General features: G+C 36.1%; 1 protein-coding gene across 1 annotated transcript in view; it reads left to right on the top strand.

Moving 5' to 3' along the window:
- The window catches only part of ttn.2 (titin, tandem duplicate 2), a 391,135-nt gene that overhangs the window by 291,788 nt on the left and 77,243 nt on the right, over nucleotides 1–22,104 (top strand). The window contains exons 178-215 of the mRNA XM_072261778.1: nucleotides 871–1,048; nucleotides 1,133–1,254; nucleotides 2,093–2,380; nucleotides 2,470–2,766; nucleotides 2,875–3,061; nucleotides 4,835–4,950; nucleotides 5,189–5,488; nucleotides 5,581–5,880; nucleotides 5,972–6,077; nucleotides 6,192–6,388; nucleotides 6,484–6,789; nucleotides 6,884–7,162; nucleotides 7,281–7,580; nucleotides 7,682–7,984; nucleotides 8,123–8,497; nucleotides 8,622–8,924; nucleotides 9,131–9,430; nucleotides 9,531–9,827; nucleotides 9,913–10,200; nucleotides 10,303–10,596; nucleotides 10,683–10,982; nucleotides 11,099–11,407; nucleotides 11,536–11,726; nucleotides 11,832–12,261; nucleotides 12,517–12,825; nucleotides 12,918–13,066; nucleotides 15,778–15,810; nucleotides 15,921–16,050; nucleotides 16,138–16,437; nucleotides 16,540–16,857; nucleotides 16,955–17,251; nucleotides 17,349–17,648; nucleotides 17,980–18,294; nucleotides 18,594–18,742; nucleotides 20,763–20,913; nucleotides 21,001–21,282; nucleotides 21,376–21,678; nucleotides 21,781–22,083. Of these exons, the coding sequence (XP_072117879.1) occupies nucleotides 871–1,048; nucleotides 1,133–1,254; nucleotides 2,093–2,380; nucleotides 2,470–2,766; nucleotides 2,875–3,061; nucleotides 4,835–4,950; nucleotides 5,189–5,488; nucleotides 5,581–5,880; nucleotides 5,972–6,077; nucleotides 6,192–6,388; nucleotides 6,484–6,789; nucleotides 6,884–7,162; nucleotides 7,281–7,580; nucleotides 7,682–7,984; nucleotides 8,123–8,497; nucleotides 8,622–8,924; nucleotides 9,131–9,430; nucleotides 9,531–9,827; nucleotides 9,913–10,200; nucleotides 10,303–10,596; nucleotides 10,683–10,982; nucleotides 11,099–11,407; nucleotides 11,536–11,726; nucleotides 11,832–12,261; nucleotides 12,517–12,825; nucleotides 12,918–13,066; nucleotides 15,778–15,810; nucleotides 15,921–16,050; nucleotides 16,138–16,437; nucleotides 16,540–16,857; nucleotides 16,955–17,251; nucleotides 17,349–17,648; nucleotides 17,980–18,294; nucleotides 18,594–18,742; nucleotides 20,763–20,913; nucleotides 21,001–21,282; nucleotides 21,376–21,678; nucleotides 21,781–22,083 (9,705 nt within the window). The remainder of the gene's footprint in view (nucleotides 1–870; nucleotides 1,049–1,132; nucleotides 1,255–2,092; nucleotides 2,381–2,469; nucleotides 2,767–2,874; nucleotides 3,062–4,834; nucleotides 4,951–5,188; nucleotides 5,489–5,580; nucleotides 5,881–5,971; nucleotides 6,078–6,191; nucleotides 6,389–6,483; nucleotides 6,790–6,883; nucleotides 7,163–7,280; nucleotides 7,581–7,681; nucleotides 7,985–8,122; nucleotides 8,498–8,621; nucleotides 8,925–9,130; nucleotides 9,431–9,530; nucleotides 9,828–9,912; nucleotides 10,201–10,302; nucleotides 10,597–10,682; nucleotides 10,983–11,098; nucleotides 11,408–11,535; nucleotides 11,727–11,831; nucleotides 12,262–12,516; nucleotides 12,826–12,917; nucleotides 13,067–15,777; nucleotides 15,811–15,920; nucleotides 16,051–16,137; nucleotides 16,438–16,539; nucleotides 16,858–16,954; nucleotides 17,252–17,348; nucleotides 17,649–17,979; nucleotides 18,295–18,593; nucleotides 18,743–20,762; nucleotides 20,914–21,000; nucleotides 21,283–21,375; nucleotides 21,679–21,780; nucleotides 22,084–22,104) is intronic.

Genomic DNA, 22,104 nt, shown 5'->3' on the forward strand with positions numbered 1-22,104 from the left:
ATCATATATATAAAATTGTAAGATGTTGGTTTTTAAATACAACCAATTATATCTACTCTGACTTTTGTTCAATGTACATTGCACAGCTCCCCTTTTAAACATATTTCATAACATTCTACTATTTACATATCAAGAGCATTGAGAAAACAAAATAAGATTCCAAAGTTTTTTACCAGACTGATTTATCAAGCATTTCCTTCAATGTCTTTGGACTGCGGAAGGAAACTGGAGCATCTGGGGAAAACCCACACATTCCACGGGGAGGAGTACAGAGACTCCTTACGTAACAGTGCCAGATTGAACTCTGAAATGCCCCGAGCTGTAGTAGCATTGTATTAACCGCCATGCTACCAAGGTGCCCTTTAAGAAGGGAAAGCGTTTTGGCCACCTCTGTTTTCCTGGCCATTTTATATATCAGATGGCAAGTTGACAAAATGTTTAGGAAACATTGCCATATTGTTACCAGAACAGGTCTACCAACATTCCAGAATTCCAATCATTAAGGCATTTTTTTGCTCCTTTAATATCAGTGGAAATGCTGCCACGGTTTTAGTACCATACCAGATAGAATTGGGAAATTGGTCTGGGATGTGAGAATGGGAGAGGATAAAATTAATGTAACTGCCCACCAGAATATTGACTCAACAAAAGTAATCCTATTTTTCTTTTAATTTCCTCAAGCGTTCTTATCTCTACAAATTATAACAAGTTATTTGGAGAATTGCATATCTTTTGCTTTTGAATGTACCAGCTGTAATAATACCCAATTTTAAACAGATGTAGATCTGATAGTGAAATTAATTTTGTTATATAATAGCCCTTATGAAACTTGTTAATATAAGTTTTTAATTTACTTTCGTGTTTTTTCAGCTGTTCCAGATCCACCAGAAAATGTCAGATGGAGGAATCCAACTGCCAGAGGAATCTTTCTTACGTGGGATCCACCAAAATATGATGGAGGTTCAAGAATTAAAGGCTATTTAGTAGAGAAATGTCAACGTGGTGCTGAAAAGTGGGAATCATGTGGAGAACCAGTTCATGAACTGAGGTAATACTATATGTCTAATTTTCTATCTTTTGTTAAGTTTTGATTTATACAAAATAACATTGATATAATAATTATGTTAAATAGGATGGAAGTGGGCAACCTCTCAGAAGGTGAATGGTACTCATACCAGGTTAAAGCTTTGAATAGACAAGGTGCCAGCAGACCAAGTAAACCTACAGATGATATACAAGCTGTCGATCCAAAAGGTACATCATTACTAATATAGAAGTATTTTTCCAAATCATCATTTTACTAAACCCATTCCCTCATAATATGTTCCAATCAGTTCAATGATCAACATATATTTATTATCAAAACACATATGTATTAACATATGTTACACTGAGATTCATTTTCTGGTGAGTATTCACAGTAGGTTCAAAGAAAAACAATAGAATCAATTAAGATCTACATACAAAACAAAACAAAGATGGACAAACAACTAATGTGCAAAAGATAACAAATTGTGTAAATACGAAAGGAAAAACAAATAATAAATAAATATATATAATATCAAGAACATGAGATGCAAAGCCCTTGAAAGTAAGTCCATAGGTTGTTGAGTCATTTCAATGTTGGGATGAATGAGTTTATCCCCTCTGGTTCAGAAGCCTGATGGTTGAGGTGTAATTACTGTTCCTGAACCAAATCCTGAAATGAATTAATTATCGTTTAATAAATATAGACTGATTTATCTCACATTGTGATAAATGAAGTCACAATTGCAAGTTCTCAAAGAATTACTATGAAAGGAATAATAGTACTTTTCAAGCTTCACTAAAATTAGTGATGTTACTTTTAAGCAATACTGAGAAATTGGTGTTCGATGCAACAAACTTCTGGAATATGTAATCAGCACAGAGGTTTATGGGTGCTTCTAATTCCCAATGAGTTCATTTTAAAAATTGGCTGGTTAAGACAATAGATCCTGCATGAAATTTTTCAATTTATAATTTCAAATAGAGATGGCAATACTGAATTTAACCTACTATTTTCTTTCTTAAGAAACATCAATTCTTACCAAGTTTTCTTTGTTCACAACAGAGGCTCCTGAGATTCATCTTGATGTTAAGTTGCTTGCTGGCATTACTGTGAAGGCAGGCACAAAGATTGAGCTCCCGGCAGTTATCTCTGGCAAACCTGATCCTAGAATTACTTGGACAAAGGCTGAACACCTTCTGAAGGCTGACAACAGAATAATTATTGACACCAAACCTGGTCATTCCATTGTGACAATCTCAGATACCACAAGGAGTGATAGTGGCACCTACATTATTGAAGCAGTGAACGATAGTGGCCGTGCTACTGCTGTTGTTGAAGTGAACATTCTAGGTAATACAATCATTCAGTTGTTATGTGCATCCTTATCAATAACTTCAGTATGAAAAAAATCTAACCAAATACTGACTTACTTTTTACAGACAAACCTGGGCCACCGGCTGCGTTTGATATCACTGGTATTACAAACCATTCCTGTAACCTGACATGGAATCCACCGAGAGATGATGGCGGTTCACGCATTACAAATTATATTGTGGAATGTAAGGCTGGAACCAGTGAAATATGGAACAAACTTTCATCCACAATCAAAGAAACCAAATTTAAGGCAACAAATCTTAAAGCACTGAAAGAATATACATTTAGAGTTTTTGCTGAAAACATGTATGGTATTGGAGAACCTTCCCAGCATGCTCCAATTATAGCAAAGTATGATTTTGGTAAGGAAAAATGTCATATGGTTATGTAAATTAGAGCTGAAACTTTTTTCTGCATTATTTATACATTACATACAATTACACTTTCATGGATATATGATTGTATATTAGATCCACCTGGTCCTCCAACAAACCTGAAAGGTTCAGATATTGCTAAAGATTCATTGACGCTGACATGGTATGAACCAGAGGAAGATGGTGGCAGCCCAATCCTTGGATATTTTGTTGAAAAATACGATCCCACCACTGATAAGTGGCAACGATGCAACAAGACACCTGTCAAAGACACAACATTAAGGTATTAATGATGCCCAGGATTTTTAATGAGATCTTACTTGTGAAAAGATATTGCTGTTTTATGGGCAAATAAAGGGGGGATTGAGATAGATGTTTTTCTACACTCTGTGCTTCAAGTCGAAATCCGAATTAACCTGTTCAGGAAATGATATTAAAAATAGTTTACATAAAGGAAATGATGTTCATATAAAATGAACTGCACCTCTAGAGGCGAGAAGAAATATGCTAAGTAAATAAGCATGAACACGGTAAAGGTATGAAGTCACCCATTTTGGTAGAAAAAGTAAAAAACAAATATTTAAATAGTAGAAATTTTTTAAAGGTCTATGTTCAAAGGCACTTGGATACTTTTGCACATAAATCACTGAAAGTTACATGATTTGCAACAAATATACCTTCTATTTAAGGTGCAGAAAAATAGGAAAAGTGAACCAACCATGAATTACAGAGGAAATTAAAGATGGTATTAAATGCAAGGAAAAGGCTTAGAAAATTGCTGGTGATTGGAAGCGTTTTGAAGTTCAGCAAAGGATGTCCAAGATGTTGACAAATAAAGGAGAAATATAATATTAGAATAAACTAGCAAGACACATTAAAATGGACTGTAGGTGTTTCTGTAGTATGTAAAAACAAGGAAAAATATAATGAGGATATATTTGTGTTCCTAGCAGATAGAGAAGAGAGAATTTTTATTGGGAAATAAAAAGATGACGAAAGAGTCAAACCAAATCTTTGTGGTCTGACTACGTGGTAGATGCAAACACTTGCCAGAAATACTGGAGAACTAACAATTTTGGTACAAAACTGAAAGAAACTACAAAAAAAAACTGTTAGTAAAACTGAAATTGGTATTCCATTTACCATCTTCCAAAAATGTGTAGATTCTGGAATGGGTCCTGCAGAAAGCAAGGCAACAAATGTATCCCTGTTGTTTAAAGACAGGAGTGAGAGACAAACAAGTGAACTGCTGATCTGTTAGCCTGTTATCAGTAATTTGGCAAATTCTAATAAAAACTGAAATATCACAATACTTAGCAAATGGTAACATAATTAAACAGAATCATTGTGGATTTCTGAAAGGAAATCTAAATGATCTAATTTTTTTTTAGAATATATCTAGTAGAGTAAACCAACGAATGTGATTTGTTTGGATTTTCTGAAGGTTTTCAGTGATATCCCACACAGGGGGATGGTGGACAAGACTGGAGCACCTAAGATTGGGCTTAATGTTTTAGTGTGAACTGACAGTTAACAATAAAAAGGGTAGGAATGAGTAAGTCCTTCTTAGAATGGTAGTTTGTTACTATTAGGTATTGAAGGGATTAGTGTTTAGGCACTATCCATTACTATTCTAAATCAGCAGTTCAGCTGTGGGGATCAAATTGCTTTGTGAGCTAATACAGAGAGAAAGCATTGGGAGAGGGGGGAATAAAAAACTATACATCTGAAATGGGGACCAGATTAAAATATCTTTCTCATCTATATTGAACTGTTTGTATGAAGTGTGATTTTCTGATTAATGGCTGAATATATGAATTGTGACTTCTGAATAACAGCTGTGTGTGGCAGGGGTAGAAAGAAAACTATTGGCAAAATTTAACTGATCAGTTTATTTTAGGCTGTAATAAAATGTGACTCTTGATAGCTGCAAATATTTAACTAGGTATTATATATAAAAGTAAGGTGATTGTTTCAGTCATTTCAGCTGCAAAAAACTAGCTGCATCCATTGTCACCAAATAATCATCTAACTAATATTTTTTTTCCCAAAACAGATTAAAAGGACTTACTCCAAGGAAGAAGTACAAATTCCGTGTGCTGGCAGAGAATTTAGCTGGTCCTAGTAAACCAAGCTTGGAAACAGACCCAATCTTAGTTAAAGATCCCATAGGTACATATATAATTCTAGTCACCCAATGAAACTTCCTGTGTTTCATGTTATATGCGAAATATTGCATGACTCAAGAAATCTTGTATATAGTTGAAAAATATATTAAAAAATCTCAACATTGCAAATTTTTTAAACTTCTGACTGTTTGTAAGGCAACACCTGTGCTGCAAAGTTTTACAGGATTTACAATATTATTATGTAAGGTTTTGACCACTCTTTAATATAAATTAATTTATAGACCCACCATGGCCTCCTGGAAAACCTAATGTTAAAGATGTCATGAAGACTTCTGCATTCTTAAATTGGACTAAACCAGAACATGATGGAGGAGCAAAGATTGAATCTTATATTATTGAGTTACTGAAAAGTGGAACAGAAGACTGGGTTAGAGTTGCCGAAGGTGTTCCTATGACTGAATACTTCCTGAAAGGACTTATGGATAAACAAGAATATTCGTTCCGAATACGAGCTGTTAATAAAGCTGGTGAAAGTGAACCTAGTGAACCGTCTGATCCTGTGCTGTGCAAAGAGAGATTGAGTAAGTTGCACACATCTTATACATAATTTCTGTTACAATCAATAGCAGAAGGCATACAGTTTTAAATACGTGCAATTTTTTTTTCTCCACAGGTGCACCTTCACCTCCACGTTGGCTTGAAGTTATTAATATCACAAAGAGTGCTGCTGACCTTAAATGGACACCACCAGAAAAAGATGGTGGCTCTCCCATTACAAATTATATTGTGGAAAAACGAGATGTAAGGCGAAAGGGCTGGCAAACTGTTGATACAACAATAAAAGACATCAAATCCACAGTTACTCCTCTTTCAGAAGGTTCACTGTATGTATTCCGAGTTGCTGCAGAAAATGCGGTTGGTCAAAGTGAATACTGTGAACTGGAAGACTCAGTTCTTGCAAAAGATACCTTCAGTAAGCTTATTTGATTTGTCACTAGACCTAGAATAATTAACTTCTTGATTGGGTTATTTTATCTTATATATGTGTAATGATTTCTCTCCAGCAACACCTGGGCCACCTTATGCCCTTACAGTCGTTGATGTAACCAAGAGACATGTTGAATTGAAATGGGAGGCTCCCAAAAATGACGGCGGAAGACCAATACAGAGGTTATTTTAGTCCTTTTGCTATTTTATACATGTGCTTATTTCCTCTTCATCCAATGTGTTTCTTTCCTTCTTAAAAATATTCACTACTTAAAATTATACTGAATGATTCTATAGGTATGTCATTGAAAAGAAAGAGAAATTAGGAACTCGCTGGGTTAAAGCTGGCAAGACTGCTGGACCAGAATGTAATTATAGAGTTACTGATGTAATTGAGGGCACTGAAGTACAATTCCAAATCCGTGCTGAAAATGAAGCTGGCTGTGGTCACCCAAGTGAACCTACTGATCTGCTGTTAATTGAAGATCCAACTAGTGAGTAAAACTTGAAAGCAAATGTGCCATTAACAGAAATTATCTTGAAATTTTAGAAATAAGCTAGTCATATTTTACTGTCTTTTTGTGCCTAGGTCCACCTTCTCCTCCACTTGAGTTACATGTAACAGATGCAAACCGAGATCACATTTCTATTGCATGGAAAGCACCGGAGAAAAATGGTGGTAGCCCTATTATTGGCTATCACGTTGAAATCTGTGAAGCAGGAACCGAGAAGTGGATGCGAATTAATTCTCGTCCAGTTAAAGAACTGAAATATAAAGCAGAAGAAGGCATTATTCCTGATAAAGAATATGTTCTGAGAGTTAAGGCTGTTAATGCCATTGGAACAAGTGATCCATCAGAAATTTCAGAAAATGTTGTGGCAAAAGATTCTGACTGTAAGAACAGTCTTTTAAAATCCTTCCTATCACATTCAAAAGCTATGTTCTTATTAATTACCTTTTAAATACTGTTTAAATATTTATTTTATAGGCAATCCAAGTATTGAAGTGCAAACCCAAGATATAATTGTTGTGGAGGGTGAGAAGTTGAATATCCCAGTGCCCTTTAGAGCTGTGCCAAGGCCAACTATTTCCTGGTTTAAGGATGGAAAAGAACTCAAAGTGGATGACAGAATGACAAAGCAGAGCGATTATGCCCACACATCTATTGAAATTATCAACTGTGTTCATGCTGACGCGGGTGTCTACACAATTACACTGGAGAATAAACTGGGTTCAACAACCGGCACCATTAATGTTAAAGTCATAGGTAATAATTTGAAATGTAATAGATGGATTTTTGTTATCATTATTTTCTTGAATTAAAGCCCTGTTTCTAAATAAAATCCAATGATTTTGACTAGTTGATCTTCTTGGTGTTATTTAAGGATTACCTGGTCAGTGTAAGGATATAAGAGCAACTGATGTCACCAAGAGTTCTTGCAAGATAAGCTGGGATCCTCCAGACTATGATGGTGGCAGCCCAATTTTACATTATGTTCTACAACGGCGAGAAGCTGGTAGAAGAACTTACACACCAGTAATGTCTGGTGAGAATAAACTGACCTGGCAAGTAAAGGATCTTATTCCAAATAGCGAATACCACTTCCGAGTAAAGGCTGTTAATAAAATTGGTGGTGGTGAATACACTGAGATTCGCAACCCAGTTATTGCAGAAGATCAAAAGCGTAAGTATTTCAGAAGAAATATTAATGGTATTATTTATATAGCTTTTAATTCTTAGAATATTTTAAATATAATTACGTTCATATTTGTAATTTTCCTTCAGAGCGTCCTGATCCACCAGTTGACCTTGAGTTCCATGATCCGACATCAAAATCAGTAATGCTCACGTGGAAACCACCTCTTTTTGACGGTGGTTGTAAAATCATGGGCTATATCATAGAAAAGATAGCCAAAGGAAGTGACAAATGGGAGAGATGCAATGAGTATTTGGTTCCGGTTCTCTGCTACACTGTAAAGAATCTTGAAGAAGGAAATGAATACCAGTTCCGCGCCCGTGCTGAAAATATTGCTGGGATTAGCGATCCTTCAAGAATAACACCAGGAGTCAAAGCTTTGGACCCCATTGGTGAGTTTTTTGCCGATATTAAATACAAAAAAATTGATGCCTTCAATTCTTTTTTTTTAAATGAAGAAGCAACTTTAAGGTAAAAACAATCTGGTAATAAGGAGTATGTTTAGTAAGTTAATCTCTTTATCTAAATAGACCCACCAAAGGTGTTCCTTAGTGGAAATCTTGCATCTGGATTAAGTGTCCGAAAAGGTGAAGAAATATCTGTACTAGCTCGAATTTCTGGTTCTCCTTATCCAACTATAAAATGGCTTCGAAATGATGAGGTGATTAGACCAGAAGAGATCAAAAAGAGAGTGCAGCAAATAATACCAGCTCGGAAGAAGGAGGTTGTGGAGGAGGAGCCTTTCTCTCTCAGTCTGCCGGAACGGTTAACTGTTGACAACAGCAAAGCAGGAGAGTCTGAAATGATAGTGCGGGATTCTATCAGAAAGGACTATGGAAAATTTACCATCAAAGTAGAAAATGATCATGGTGTGGCTCGTGCAAGTTGTGAAGTAACTGTCTTGGGTGAGCTGCTACATGAATTCTTTTAATGTTCTTATAATATTTTTAGAAGAGGCTGATAAAAAATTTAAATATTTAGACTTGCTTCCTTTAACAATATTTAAACAATTTGTATTTGGCTTTCCAGACACACCTGGCCCACCTGTCAATTTCATTTTTGAGAATGTCAGAAATGATTCTGTCCTTTGTAAATGGGATCCTCCTTTGGACGATGGTGGCAGTGAAATTCTCAACTATATCTTGGAGAAGAAAGATAATTCCAAAGCTGGTATTGGCTGGATCACCGTAACAACAACTCTTAGACATTGCAAATATCATGTGACAAAGCTTATTGAAGGAAAAGAATATATTTTCCGTGTAGCAGCAGAAAATAAATTTGGTCCTGGACCGTGGTGTACTTCAAAGCCACTTGTTGCTAAAAATCCATTTGGTAAGCATTTAATTTTTGTTTCTCACAACCATCATGCATGAAATAAATTATATTAAATTATTGTCTGGCTGTCCAAGCATTCTTTGTAGAATTACTTTAGTAATAAAATGCATTTTCTAATTTTTTTCATTGCTATTATTTGGCATATATTGATTTATTATTATCAGTATTGCTATTTACTTATCTTCATTGTCTATTTTTTTTAGATCCTCCTGAAGCACCTGATCAACCTCAAGTGGAGGATACCACGAGCAATAGCATGGTTGTTACATGGAAGGAACCAAAAGACAATGGTAGCCCTATTTTAGGCTACTGGATTGAAAGGAGAGAAATTAACAGCACATACTGGACTCGAGTTAATAAAGAGTTACTCAATGCCCTAAAAGTAACAGCTGAAGGCCTTATGGAGGGTTTAACATACCTATTCAGGGTTTGTGCAGAAAATGCAGCTGGTCCTGGAAAATTCAGTCCACCATCAGAACCCAAGAAAGCACAGAACCCAATTTGTAAGTATTAACTTAACAGTAGTTGATGAGCTTGAATATCATGATAAAGTGTATCTGGCTGTTACGAATTTTATAATTATCCTTTTTTTTCCTGTTTAAGTGCCACCTGGGCCACCTATACCAAGTATCCAAGATACATCAGCAACATCAATAGATGTAATCTGGGAGCCTCCGCTCTATGATGGTGGTGGGGTCATCAATGGTTATCATGTTGACAAGCAGCTTGTACGATCAAAGGAATGGTCACGCTGTACAGAAAGATTGGTTAAAGATCTCAAGTACAGAGTCACTGGAGTTAGAGAAGATGCAGATTATATAATTCGTGTTGTGGCAGTCAATAATGCTGGAGAAGGAGCTCCTGGTCAGACTGAAGTTGTGACTGTTATGGAGCCAAGAGGTATTAAGAATCTTGCAAATACTTAGATTTATATGCTTCAGAATTGTTTGAATTACTATTCACAAAATTACATTTTGTTTTCCAGAACCTCCAATGGTAGAATTCGACGTAAGTGTGAAAAATGGTATCCTGAAAATGGCTGGAGAAACTATTAGACTTCCTGCCATTATAACAGGCCGACCAACTCCAGAAGTTAAATGGAACAAGGAAGAAGGAGGAAAATTTGATGAAAAGCTTGCTGTTATTGAGACAGTTGGTACAAAGTCAGAGTTAATTATAAAGGATTCACGAAGAAGTGATTTTGGTAGATACATAGTTACTGCTACGAATAGCAGTGGCAGCAAATCTGCATGGACTCGAGTGGATATCGTAGGTAGGACTCATAGTAAAGAACAATAATTTTGGAAAAAAAGCTTGCTATTTTATATTGGAGTATTAATTAAATCTAAATGGTTTGTACCAACTTTTCTTTTAGATGTTCCTGGACCCATCCTGGATCTCAAACCTGTAGTTGTTACAAGAAAGATGATGATACTCAACTGGGCAGAACCTGAAGATGATGGTGGTAGTGATATAATTGGTTATGTAATTGAGAGAAAGGATGCCAAAATGCATAGCTGGAGACAACCTATTGAAACAGAAAAATCCAAATGTGACATTGTTGGTCTCCTTGAAGGACAGGAATATATGTTCCGAATCTGTGCTAAAAATAAATATGGGTGTGGTCCTGCTGATGAACTTGGACCAATAGCTGCAGTTGATCCACTAGGTAAGAAAACTAAAAAAAACAAGGCAATTAAATAATTTCTATATGTTCTGTTATATGTTTGAATTAAACATATTGTTTAATTGTAGGCCCACCAACTTCACCTGAGAAGTTCAGGTACACTGAGAGAACAAAGTCAACTGTCACACTCATCTGGAAACCTCCAAGAAGTGATGGTGGCCGTCCTGTTTTAGGCTACTTTGTGGAAAAGAAACGACATGACCAGCCTGACTTTGAAAAAGTTAACAAGCAGGTCTGTCAAAAAACAACCTTTGTGGTGGATGATCTTGAAGACTTAACCATGTATGACTTCCGTGTAAGAGCTGTTAATGAAATTGGAGAAAGTGAACCATCAATTACTCTTAATGTAATAGTGCAAGATGATGAAGGTAAATACATTCAATAGTTATTTCCTGCAGTATGGACCTGTATTTTTCACATTAAGTTTTTTCCAAATTTAATTGATTAACATCTTCGTTCTTCAATTCATTTATTTTCCTAATAGTGCCTCCGACTGTGAAACTGCTACTAAGACTTAAGAGAGATGTAGTAGCTGTTAAAGTTGGAGAACCAGTTGAAATTCCAGCTGAGGTGGAAGGCCTCCCTTTCCCCAAAATTGAATGGAGTAAAGGAGACACTGTAATAGAAAGATCAACTGACCGACAGAAGATAGACATTGAAAAACAGTCAAGAACAAATGCATTAACTAAGTTTAGTATTCCTACAACTGTTAGAAAAGATGCAGATACATACACTATTACTGTTTCAAACCGCCTGGGATCAGCATCCCAGTCTGTGAATGTTAATATTCTAGGTAAGGAAGCAAAACTCAAGAAATTTTAAAGAAAATGCTTTGATATTTAAAGTATTTATTTTAAAAAATCCTCAAATGGATGATAATTGTTAAAATGTTAACTTATTTTTACCTTTCCTTAACTATAGACAAACCTTCACCACCAAGGAACTTCACAGTTTCTGATATTAAAAGTGAATCCTGCTATCTGACTTGGGATGCTCCTGTGGATAATGGTGGGAGTGAAATAACCAACTATATTATTGACAAGCGTGATGCAAGCACAAAGAAATCCGAATGGGAAGAGATCTCCAGAAATATTATTGAAAGACGATATGGCGTAATGTTTCTTTTTTATATTTCAGCATTATGTTTATATTTAAACTATGTCTTCTAATAATCTGGCAAATTATACATATATAAAATTATTTTTTCTCAACTTTAGGTGTGGAAACTGACAACTGATGGAGAATATCAGTTCAGAATAAGAGCAGAGAACAAATATGGAATTAGTGATGGCTGCATGTCTGAAAAAGTAACAATCAAAGATCCATTTGGCCTCCCAGGACCACCTAATAAACCAAATGTGTCTGATGTTACAAGGTCTTCTATGCTTGTATCTTGGAAACCTCCACTGGACAATGGTGGCACTCTAATTACTGGTTATTATATAGAGAAGAGAGAAGTAGATGGCGTGTATTGGTCACGTGTCAATAGAGCTCCTGTGACAAAGCCTGCTGTGAAAGGCCTAGATTTTACTGTACTTCGCTTATTAGAAGGTGTTGAGTATCAGTTCCGAGTCATGGCTATAAATGCTGCTGGAGTTGGGCCTCCAAGTGAACCTTCTGATCCAGTTTTAGCATCTGATCCCAGATGTAAGTTTTACTAAATACATGCTTATCAGTTGTGCAACTCTAAGTCCAAGTTAAAAAAATATAGCTGATATAAACTTCCTTTAAAAAAGAAATCACCTAAAATACTCCACATACAATCATAATGTAGTACTAATATTTTACTTAACAATCAATGTAATGCTATGTAATATAATTTTTATGCACTGATTAAATATGTTTTACTTACACTAATGAGAAATTGGCAGATGCAGTAAATATTCTCTTCTCCCTCTCAAGATCCTCCAGGTGCTCCCTCCTGTCCTGAAGTCACGGATAAAACAAAGAATAGTGTAAAGCTTGCATGGAAACGCCCTGAAAAGGATGGTCATAGCCCAATCCAAGGCTATATTGTTGAGAAGCAAGAAGAAGGTTCATTTGATTGGACAAGAGCATCAGAGCCAGATAAATTAATTACCAGCTGTGAATATGAAGTGCCCAATTTACAAGCACTCAAGAAATACAGGTTCCGAATTAAAGCTGTTAATGCTATAGGGGAATCTGAACCAAGTTTATCCACTTCAGAAATACTTGTGAAGGAAATCCTAGGTAAACACTTCCAGGTTCAGTGTTTAAGTGTATTAATATAGTATATACTTTTTGTAGGTCTCAGCTAATATCTTTTTCTTTATAATTTACAGAGGAACCAGATGTTACATTGGATGTCGGTGCACAAGATTTCCTCAGCTGTCACTCAGGGTCACCTTTGAGAATTCCAGCTATTGTATCAGGCCGTCCTTTTCCAAAGATCAGTTGGGAGTTTGAAGGATCAGCAAAAACGGTTATCAAGGTACAAAATATATGAAATATATTTTAGTATCATCACTTGCATCTTCATGATAAACTCATAGTTATCCCATTTCAGTATTCCTTGGACGTAATGGGGTGTTGTGATATGAAATTTCATTTGCCAGCATTGATGATTAATGCCAGGACACCAAATTTTATGAAATTTCCAACAACAGTATTTAAAGGAATTAATGATAACCAAAATGTATGCTTTTGCACCAGGTTTTAAGTGTGTTCTTATGTAACTACTGCAATGCCTTACCTAATTGCACTTCCTTTCAACATGGAATCTTCAGCAAGTAATCCTTTCTTAACAAAAAAAACTCAATTTGATCCCTTGTCACTTCATCCAAACATTTACCGGTAGGGCTTGGTTAGAAATCAAAAAATATTTACTTTACCATTTTGATGTGACTTGGACATTTTAGATTACATGTTCAAGGCATCATCTAAATTCTTGTTTTAATTAAAGTATTCATAAACATAATTTCCTGTGGTTTGTTTAGTAGTGGTGTAGAATCGCCAGTTGTTCTGGTATTTGCAAGACTAATTAATCAAGGTTTCATGCTTCTATTCTGACGGGCAGAAAGCTTTTGAATTCTCTGTTCCCACAGATTGCATATCCCACCTGGTTCTCAGCAAAACCAGTTCAACAGAATATTCTTACTGTCAGAGCAGATTATTCTGCCATGGAATATCATCTCCCCAAATGTTTGCTGGATCTGTTATTGTGGTTTATTTAAGTATATATTATTTTAGGCTGGGAAGAGCTTTTGGTCTTAAATTAACAATATTTCTGGCCAGAAATATCATACACTAGCTGATTCTAGTCTCTCAAAATGTTTCTAGTATTCAATATCACTGTTTCCCCCAGTCAGACTTCATGTATCCCATACAATGACACCCATTGAATCATAATGATTATAACAGATATTTTCATAGTTGACTTGTATGCAGTACATTGTGTTGCCATGTCATTTGACACTTCTTGAAAAGATATTAAAAGATATAACTTATGAAATAAGGATTAAGGCCTGAATGACCAAGCAATTATATTTGCATAAGGGAATTAACAATAAACGAAATCCTTGAGTGAAACATGTATCCTTCATTTCCCCTCAGCTATTAACAAAAATGCTTCCTTTCTTTTAAACATAAGGGGAAAATTTGTCGTACTAACCAGGTCATTGGGATGATTTTTCTCAATTTTTGTTAGCATGAGACCCAAAATCAAATTCAACATTGGGTTAAAAACAGTGTCATATCAATACTTCAATACATATTGCTGCTCTGGAAATCTAGATGATTCCTATAATAAGCTAATTCAAAGAAAATGGTAAAGGTAATGGACATGAGGTACATATGATTTCAGTGGCTGTTTTTTTATGTCTCTGTAGTACCTTTATGCAGAGCTAGGTGATGCAAGAACCTAGCATGTATAGTAATGCAAGCGTCATCCTATTTTAAGTAGCCACAGCAGTGAATCATTCAGAATCTTACATGAATATGAAATCTCAGGAGCTATTGAGTATCAGTAGCACAGCTGATTTGCCCACTGACCATTTTAATTCCTCAATACTTATCTTTTGATCACACAGTATTCAGTAATGTGATGTGTCGCATAGATCTTGAAAAGATATTTAATTGTTGTAGACAAATTGATAGAGTTGCACAGTATTGCATACATGCCGGACTTTTGCCCACAGAAAAATCCTTCCACGCCATGCCTATTTAAGCGCTTGTCTAAATGTATCATAAACATACAGATTATATTTGATTCCACTATGGTAATAAATTCATTCAGATTAGAATAACGCTGTATAAAGCTCTTAAACGACAATTTTCTGAGCAACTCAACATACATAAGCATATGGTTGGAAGCTTCTAGCTGATGAGTTGTCTGTTAAAAGAGAACTACCACCAAGCAGTAGATTATCTTTTCTCTATAGTGATTACCTCTGAATATCTCTGGACCTTCAATATTTAAAAATCTCTTGAAATAATATTTTTGACCATTTTGTTGTCAATTTTTTTATGAAGTTACTGTGAGAATAGGCTGCTCCATTTTAGCTGAGGAGTTGGAATTGTGTCAAAGCTAATGTTTTGTCTGCTCTGTTCAGTTAATGCAATAACTCCGGATTCACCTCCAATCACTACTATTTGTGTTGATTCCTAATTAGTTTGATGTGGGCTCTATGTTTATAAAGGTTTTTGACTTGCAGAAGATAGTTATTGTGCTGTTATTAGTATTTTACACAAACTATGATTTCTCTTGTCTACCTTCCTAGGTATTCATGCCTTACTTTTTAAATTTAATTAGGATGTGTTACGCTTGAACTTAGGTTTAAATCAGCTTCAAGAAAATATGAAATGCTGTTGTGTAAACCATAGGTAAAGATTACTTAGCATCAACCAGCCTAGTCAGTGTCAGTGGCTTTCCGACTTTGCACCCCAGCTGCCTACAAGATATGCAAATCAGGGCAGTATGATATGGAGACCAAGCTGTTGTTCATGTAGCAGGCTCCACTTCTCCGCACAGCTGATGAATCCAAAGGAACAACAGAGACTGATGCAGTTCAGTACCGGCAGTGTCACAGGAATTGCCAAGCAGCTTTGAGCTCAACGTATTAAGGCCAAGCTTTAGGGCGAATCTTCTTCTGAATACATTGGATTGAACAGAACTTGTAACAATTGATGTTTTACTCTTTATAGGATGAAGTGCACAGTGTGCCAGCTGATGCTCAGGTAATAATGTGGTTCATAATTCTTTTTGCTCATGTTTTAAATTCTAAAATGTAGGAATGGAATTTGCATTTCATTTACTGAATTATTACTCTTTATTCTGCCTTTTATAGATTGAAAGTGCAGGAAATAAGACAGCTATAATCATTCCAGAGTGCAACAGATCCCACTCTGGTCGGTATAACATCACTGCTAAGAACAAGGCTGGTCAAAAGACAGCACATGTCAGAGTAAATGTTCTTGGTATGTAGTTGTTTTCTTAAGCTTACTTGAAATAGAATGAATTGAGTAGTTTGATATGATTCCTCAATTATCCCTTGCTTTTAACAGATATGCCAGGATCACCAAAAGATCTTAAAGTGAGTGACATTACAAGGAGTACGTGCAGACTTTCATGGAAGCCTCCGGACAATGATGGTGGAGACAGAATTAAATGCTATGTTATAGAGAAAAAGACTGTTGAAGGAAAAGCTTGGGTAAAAGTTAATGTTTCCTGTGTTGGTACATCATTTGTTGTTCCCGATCTTATTGAAGGGCAGGAGTACTTCTTCCGTGTCCGGGCGGAAAACCGATTTGGCATTGGTCCACCAGTAGAAACTGTCCAGAGGACTAGGGCCAGGGATCCAATCTGTAAGTTTCTTGTTTATAATGTTTATTAATCCATTAATCTTGTTCAAAAATCCTTACAACTTAAGTTTGCCATTTTTTGATGATTGCGCTTTTACATTTCAGATCCTCCTGAGCCACCAACAAAACTCAAAACTGCTTTGATTACTAAGAACTCCGTTTCACTTACCTGGAGGCCACCAAAGAATGATGGAGGGGCTCCAGTAACACATTACATTATTGAAAGTCTTGCCTTGGATCCAAGTGGAGAAAAGAAGGAATCTTGGAAACAGTGCAATAGGCGCGATGTGGAAGAAACCAAATTTACAGTAGAAGATCTCATTGATGGTGGAGAGTATGAATTCCGTGTAAAAGCTGTTAATGAAGCTGGCATTAGTAAACCATGTAATTCTGTTGGGCCTGTAGTTGTAAAAGACCAAACGTGTAAGTACTTGCACAATTTCTTGATATCAGGCCAATGAAAATACCATAAACACTAAATTTAAATGTTCCTAAAATTCACTGAATATTTTATGTCTAGGTGCACCTGCAATTGAACTTAAAGAATTCTTGGAGGCAGAACAACATACCGACATAAACATTGTTGCCAAAGTGAAGGGCACTCCATTCCCAACTTTGACTTGGTACAAAGCACCTGCCCATAAACCAGAAGAAAAATCTAAAGTAGAGTATGATCAGCATGTCAACAAAATTGTGACTGAGGATGGTTGTACTCTACTTATTCATCAGTCCCTCCGAAAGGACACAGGTCTTTACACTCTCACTGCAATAAACAACTTGGGTGCTGATTCAAAGGAAATGAGACTCAATGTTCTTGGTAACTTTTCTATTATCCCTCTAAATGTGTGATATTATTTATGCATTCCATTCATTATACTATAAAGATTTTTTTTCTTACTTTTTCTGTTGATTAGGATATCCTGGTCCTCCAGTGGGTCCTATTAAGTTTGAAGGAATTAGTGCTGAGAAAATGACCATTTCGTGGTTACCTCCAAAAGATGATGGTGGCTCTAAGATCACCAACTATGTTGTTCAAAAGAGAGAAGCAAGTAGAAGGACTTGGATTCATGTTACCAGCGATATTAAAGAGTGCATGTGTGAAGTACCCAGGTTATTGGAAGGACATGAATATGTTTTCCGTATTATGGCTCAGAATAAGTATGGCATTGGTGAACCTCTTGATAGCGAACCAGAGACAGCAAGAAACCTATTTAGTATGTATTGAAATAAATCTTTCCCACATTTTCTATATTTTGATGTTATTGATGTTATATGTGCAACTAATATTATCCGATACTTTGGACTAATAAAATTGTTTATCTGAAGTTCTCTGTTCACGCTGAGTTGTACTTCTGTTGAAGTTTTAACAAAAAACATTGAAATAGGCTATATATGTAATTCTATGTATTCATTTACAAAAATCATTTGATTTTTCATGCCAACTTCTAGAAGATTTTTTAGAATGTTAAATTTTCATGCTTTTAATTCAATATTGCTGTAACAATATAGCTTGCATATTAAAGATGTTAAATCTTCATTTTACAGCTGTACCTGGAGCTTGTGACAAACCAACTATTAGTAGTGTGACCCGCGATAGTATGGTAGTCAACTGGGAAGAACCAGAATATGATGGCGGCTCTCCAGTAACTGGCTACTGGTTAGAGCGTAAAGAGACCTCAGGAAAGAGATGGAATAGGATAAATCGTGATCCAATTAGGATTATGCCACTTGGAGTATCCTATCATGTAACTGGCCTTATTGAAGGCTCATATTATCAATTCCGTGTGTTTGCTATCAATGCAGCTGGTGTTGGGCCCCCAAGTGTGCCTTCTGATCCAGTAGTTGCACGAGATCCCATAGGTGAGCATTGAATTTGTATGGTTGAAATTTTGAGACTTTTATACATGCATAATTTCTCTCTTGGATTGATATACACTTGCAGCTGCTGAAACATTTCTATGCATCCTAATGTTTTATAATGTCAGCAGTCCTTTAGAAATGCATTGCCATTGCAAGCTCTATTTCTTATTAATGTAAAGCAAAAATAATAATACATCAACAAATACAGCATTCTAAAGACTACATTTCGTGTGAATCAAGTTTTGAAACCTGAAGTTTATGATGCACATAGCTTTATGTCATTTTTTTTTTCAAAACAGCACCACCTGGCCCTCCATTTCCCAAAGTGACAGACTGGACTAAGTCAACTGTAGATCTTGAATGGGCTCCACCAACGAAAGATGGTGGATCCAGAATCACTGGCTATTTTGTTGAATTTAAGGAAGAAGGAAAGGAAGAGTGGGAGAAGGTAAATTCAAATGTAATGATTATTATTTTTTCACATATTTGAGATTTTACACATGAATCCATTTATTTTTCCTCCAGCACCAATACCACCAGTCCCCTTTCCAATTCAGTTCCAAACGTTGTCTTTATCTGACAGCAGTTGAGCACTATCATGGTAGTCTGCCACCTTAGAGTTTTGAAATTTGGAGGTCCAATCATTAAGATAGCTCAATCTCAATTCCAGTGCATCTTTGCTCATTGGCCTGGTCTTAAAACAGAGCTAAAAGCAAAAGTGAAGAGCAAGCCCTAACACTTTCACTAGGGGCACATCAGCTTCGTTCTGAAGGACCCTTGAATCTAAAAGATACTTCACATTTCTTGGGCAACCATTATTTGTCTGCTTCTGTAAATCCCTCCTACACCCAAAACACAGAATCACAGTAGATGGTTGAAAAAATTTAATTTAATTTTAGTCCATAAGACCATAAGACATAGGAGCAGAATTAGGCCACTTGCCCCATCGAGTCTGCTGCACCATTCCATCATTCCATCATATTATCCCTCTCAATCCTTTTCTCCTGCCTTCTCCCCATAACCTTTGTTGCCCTGACTAATCAAGAACCTATCAATCTCCACTTTAAGTAAACTCAATGACTTGGCCTCCACAGCTGTTTATGGCAATGAATTCCACAGATTCACTACTCTGACTAAGAAATTTTTCCTCATCTCTGTTCTTAATGACATCCCTCTATTCTGAAGCTGTGCTCTCTGATCTTAGACTCACTCACTATAGGAAGCATCATATCCATATCTATTCTATCTAGTCCTTTCAATATTTGGTAGGTTTCAATGAGACCCCTCTCCCCATTCTAAACTCTAGCAAGTACAGAGCCCAGAGTCATCAAACACTCTTCATACATGAACACTTTCATTCCTGGAATCATTCTTGTGAACCTCCTCAGGACCCTCTCCAATGCCAGCAAATCCTTTCTTTGTTATGGGACAAAAATTGCTCACAATACTCCAAGTGTGATCTGATCAATGCCTGAAAAAGTCTCAGCATCATATCCTTGCTCTTATATTCTAGTCCTCTCAAAAAGAATGCTAACTTTGCATTTTCCTTCATTACCACTGACTTAACCTACGAATTAACCTTTGAGGAATTCCACACATGGACTCTTGCACTTCTTATTTTTGAATTTTCTTTTCTCCCTGCTTAGAAAATAGTCTACACCTTTATTCCTTCTATCAAAGTGCATGAGCATACACTTCCCTGCACTATATTCCATCTGCCACTTCTTTGCCCATTCTCCCAATTTGTCTAATTCCATCTGCTGTGTTCATGCTTCTTCAACACTATATGCCTCTCCACCTATCTTTGTATCATCTGAAAAATTGGCCACAAAGCCATCAATTCTGTCATCCAAATTGTTGAAATATAATGTGAAACAAAGTAGTTCCAATACCAACCCCTGTGGAACACCAGTGGCCAAACAGAATAGACCCCTAATCTTCTATCCATACTGGTATATTTTCCATAATACTATGGGAGTTATCTTGCTAAATTGCCTCATGTGTAGCACCTTGTTAAAGGCCTTTTGAAAATCTAAGTAAACAGTATCCATTGATTATCCTTTGTCTATTCTGCCTGTTATTTCCTCAAAGGATTCCAACAGATTTGTCAGGTAAGATTTCCCCTTAAGGAAACCATGCTGATTTTGGCCTATGTCGTCATGCACTCCAAGTACCCCGAAATCTCATCCTTAATAACAGACTCCAGCATTTTCCCAACCACTGAATTCAGGCTAACAGCCTCTCATTTCCTTTCTTCTGCCTCCTTCCCTTTTTAAATAGCCTGCACTTACATATCCACTGCCGTTATTAAGCCTTTTGATGAAATCAGAAATATCAGAGCAATGTGAAAAGGGCTCAAAAGGCCTAGATTTTAACTTCCATCTTTCACTTACCCAATCTGGAAGAATGGTTTTATCTATTTTCATCAAAATTGAAACTTTCCTCTATTTTCTGCTGGCTTTTCGCAGGTTAAAGACAAAGAAATTAGAGGCACAAAGTTTGTTGTTCCAGGGCTGAAGGAGGGAAATGTATATAGATTCAGAGTAAGAGCAGTAAATGCTGCTGGAGTTGGTGAACCAGGAGAGGTTTCTGATGCCATTGAAGTCAAGGATAGAACAGGTGAAAATAAAGATTTTTTAAATTTTATTTCAATACATTATTTTGGCAATAATAAATATCTGACATAATTTTGTTTATACACTCTAGTCATTCCAGATATTAACTTGGATGCCAGTGTGAGAGAAAAAATTGTGGTACATGCTGGTGGTGTAATTCGTATCTTGGCATATGTATCGGGTAAACCAGCTCCAGAGATCTCATGGGCAAAGGATGATAAGCCAATGCCAAAAGAAGCTGTAATTGAAACCACCCTAATCAGTTCTGCTCTGGTTATAAAGAATTGTCAGCGACACCATCAAGGAATATACAACCTTATTGCTAAGAATGCAGGAGGTGAAAGAAGAAAGACCATTATTGTTGAAGTTTTAGGTAAATATTATTTTCTGATTTTGCACAAATTTTCAAAAATTTGACAATCAATTTTTCTCAAGAACAAATAAATTTATTTTTTCTTAATTGCAGATGTTCCTGGACCAGTAGGTGAACCTTTCCGCTGTGAAAACCTAACAATTGATTCTTGCAAATTAACATGGTTCCTCCCTGAAGATGATGGTGGTTCTGCAATTACCAACTATATAATTGAAAAGCGTGAAGTTGAACGTCGTGGTTGGTCACCTGTCACATACACAGTTACTAGACAGAATGCTGTTGTCCAGAATCTGATCCCAGCAAATGCTTATTTCTTTAGAATTGCAGCTGAAAATATTATTGGCATGGGCCCATGGGTGGAGACAAAACAAGAAATTATAGTTAAAGAGCCAGCATGTAAGTAATGTTTCTAATTTAATGTTTCTCATTTTTAAGTATTAAATAAATCTATTTTAGCCACTAAATACACAAACCTTTCTATTTTTTTCCAACTTGTAGCTGTCCCTGAACGTCCTGAAGATCTTGAAGTAACAGCAGTTACAAAGCAATCAGTTAGCTTAAAATGGAAGCCTCCTAAATATGATGGTGGTTCAGACATTACAATGTATGTTCTTGAGTGTCGTTTGATTGGTAAAGAGAAGTTCATCAAAATTACTAAGGAGAAATTGTTAGATCGGATATTTACACATAGTAGTTTAAAAGAAGGTGACACATATGAGTACCGTGTCAGTGCAGTAAATGCTATCGGCCAAGGGAAACCATCATTCTGTACAAAACCAATAACTTGCAAGGATCAGCTTGGTAAGATTAATTTCAAATATT

The sequence above is a fragment of the Mobula birostris genome, chromosome 6, assembly GCF_030028105.1.
Source record: "Mobula birostris isolate sMobBir1 chromosome 6, sMobBir1.hap1, whole genome shotgun sequence".
In the NCBI taxonomy this organism is placed as follows: Eukaryota; Metazoa; Chordata; class Chondrichthyes; order Myliobatiformes; family Myliobatidae; genus Mobula; species Mobula birostris.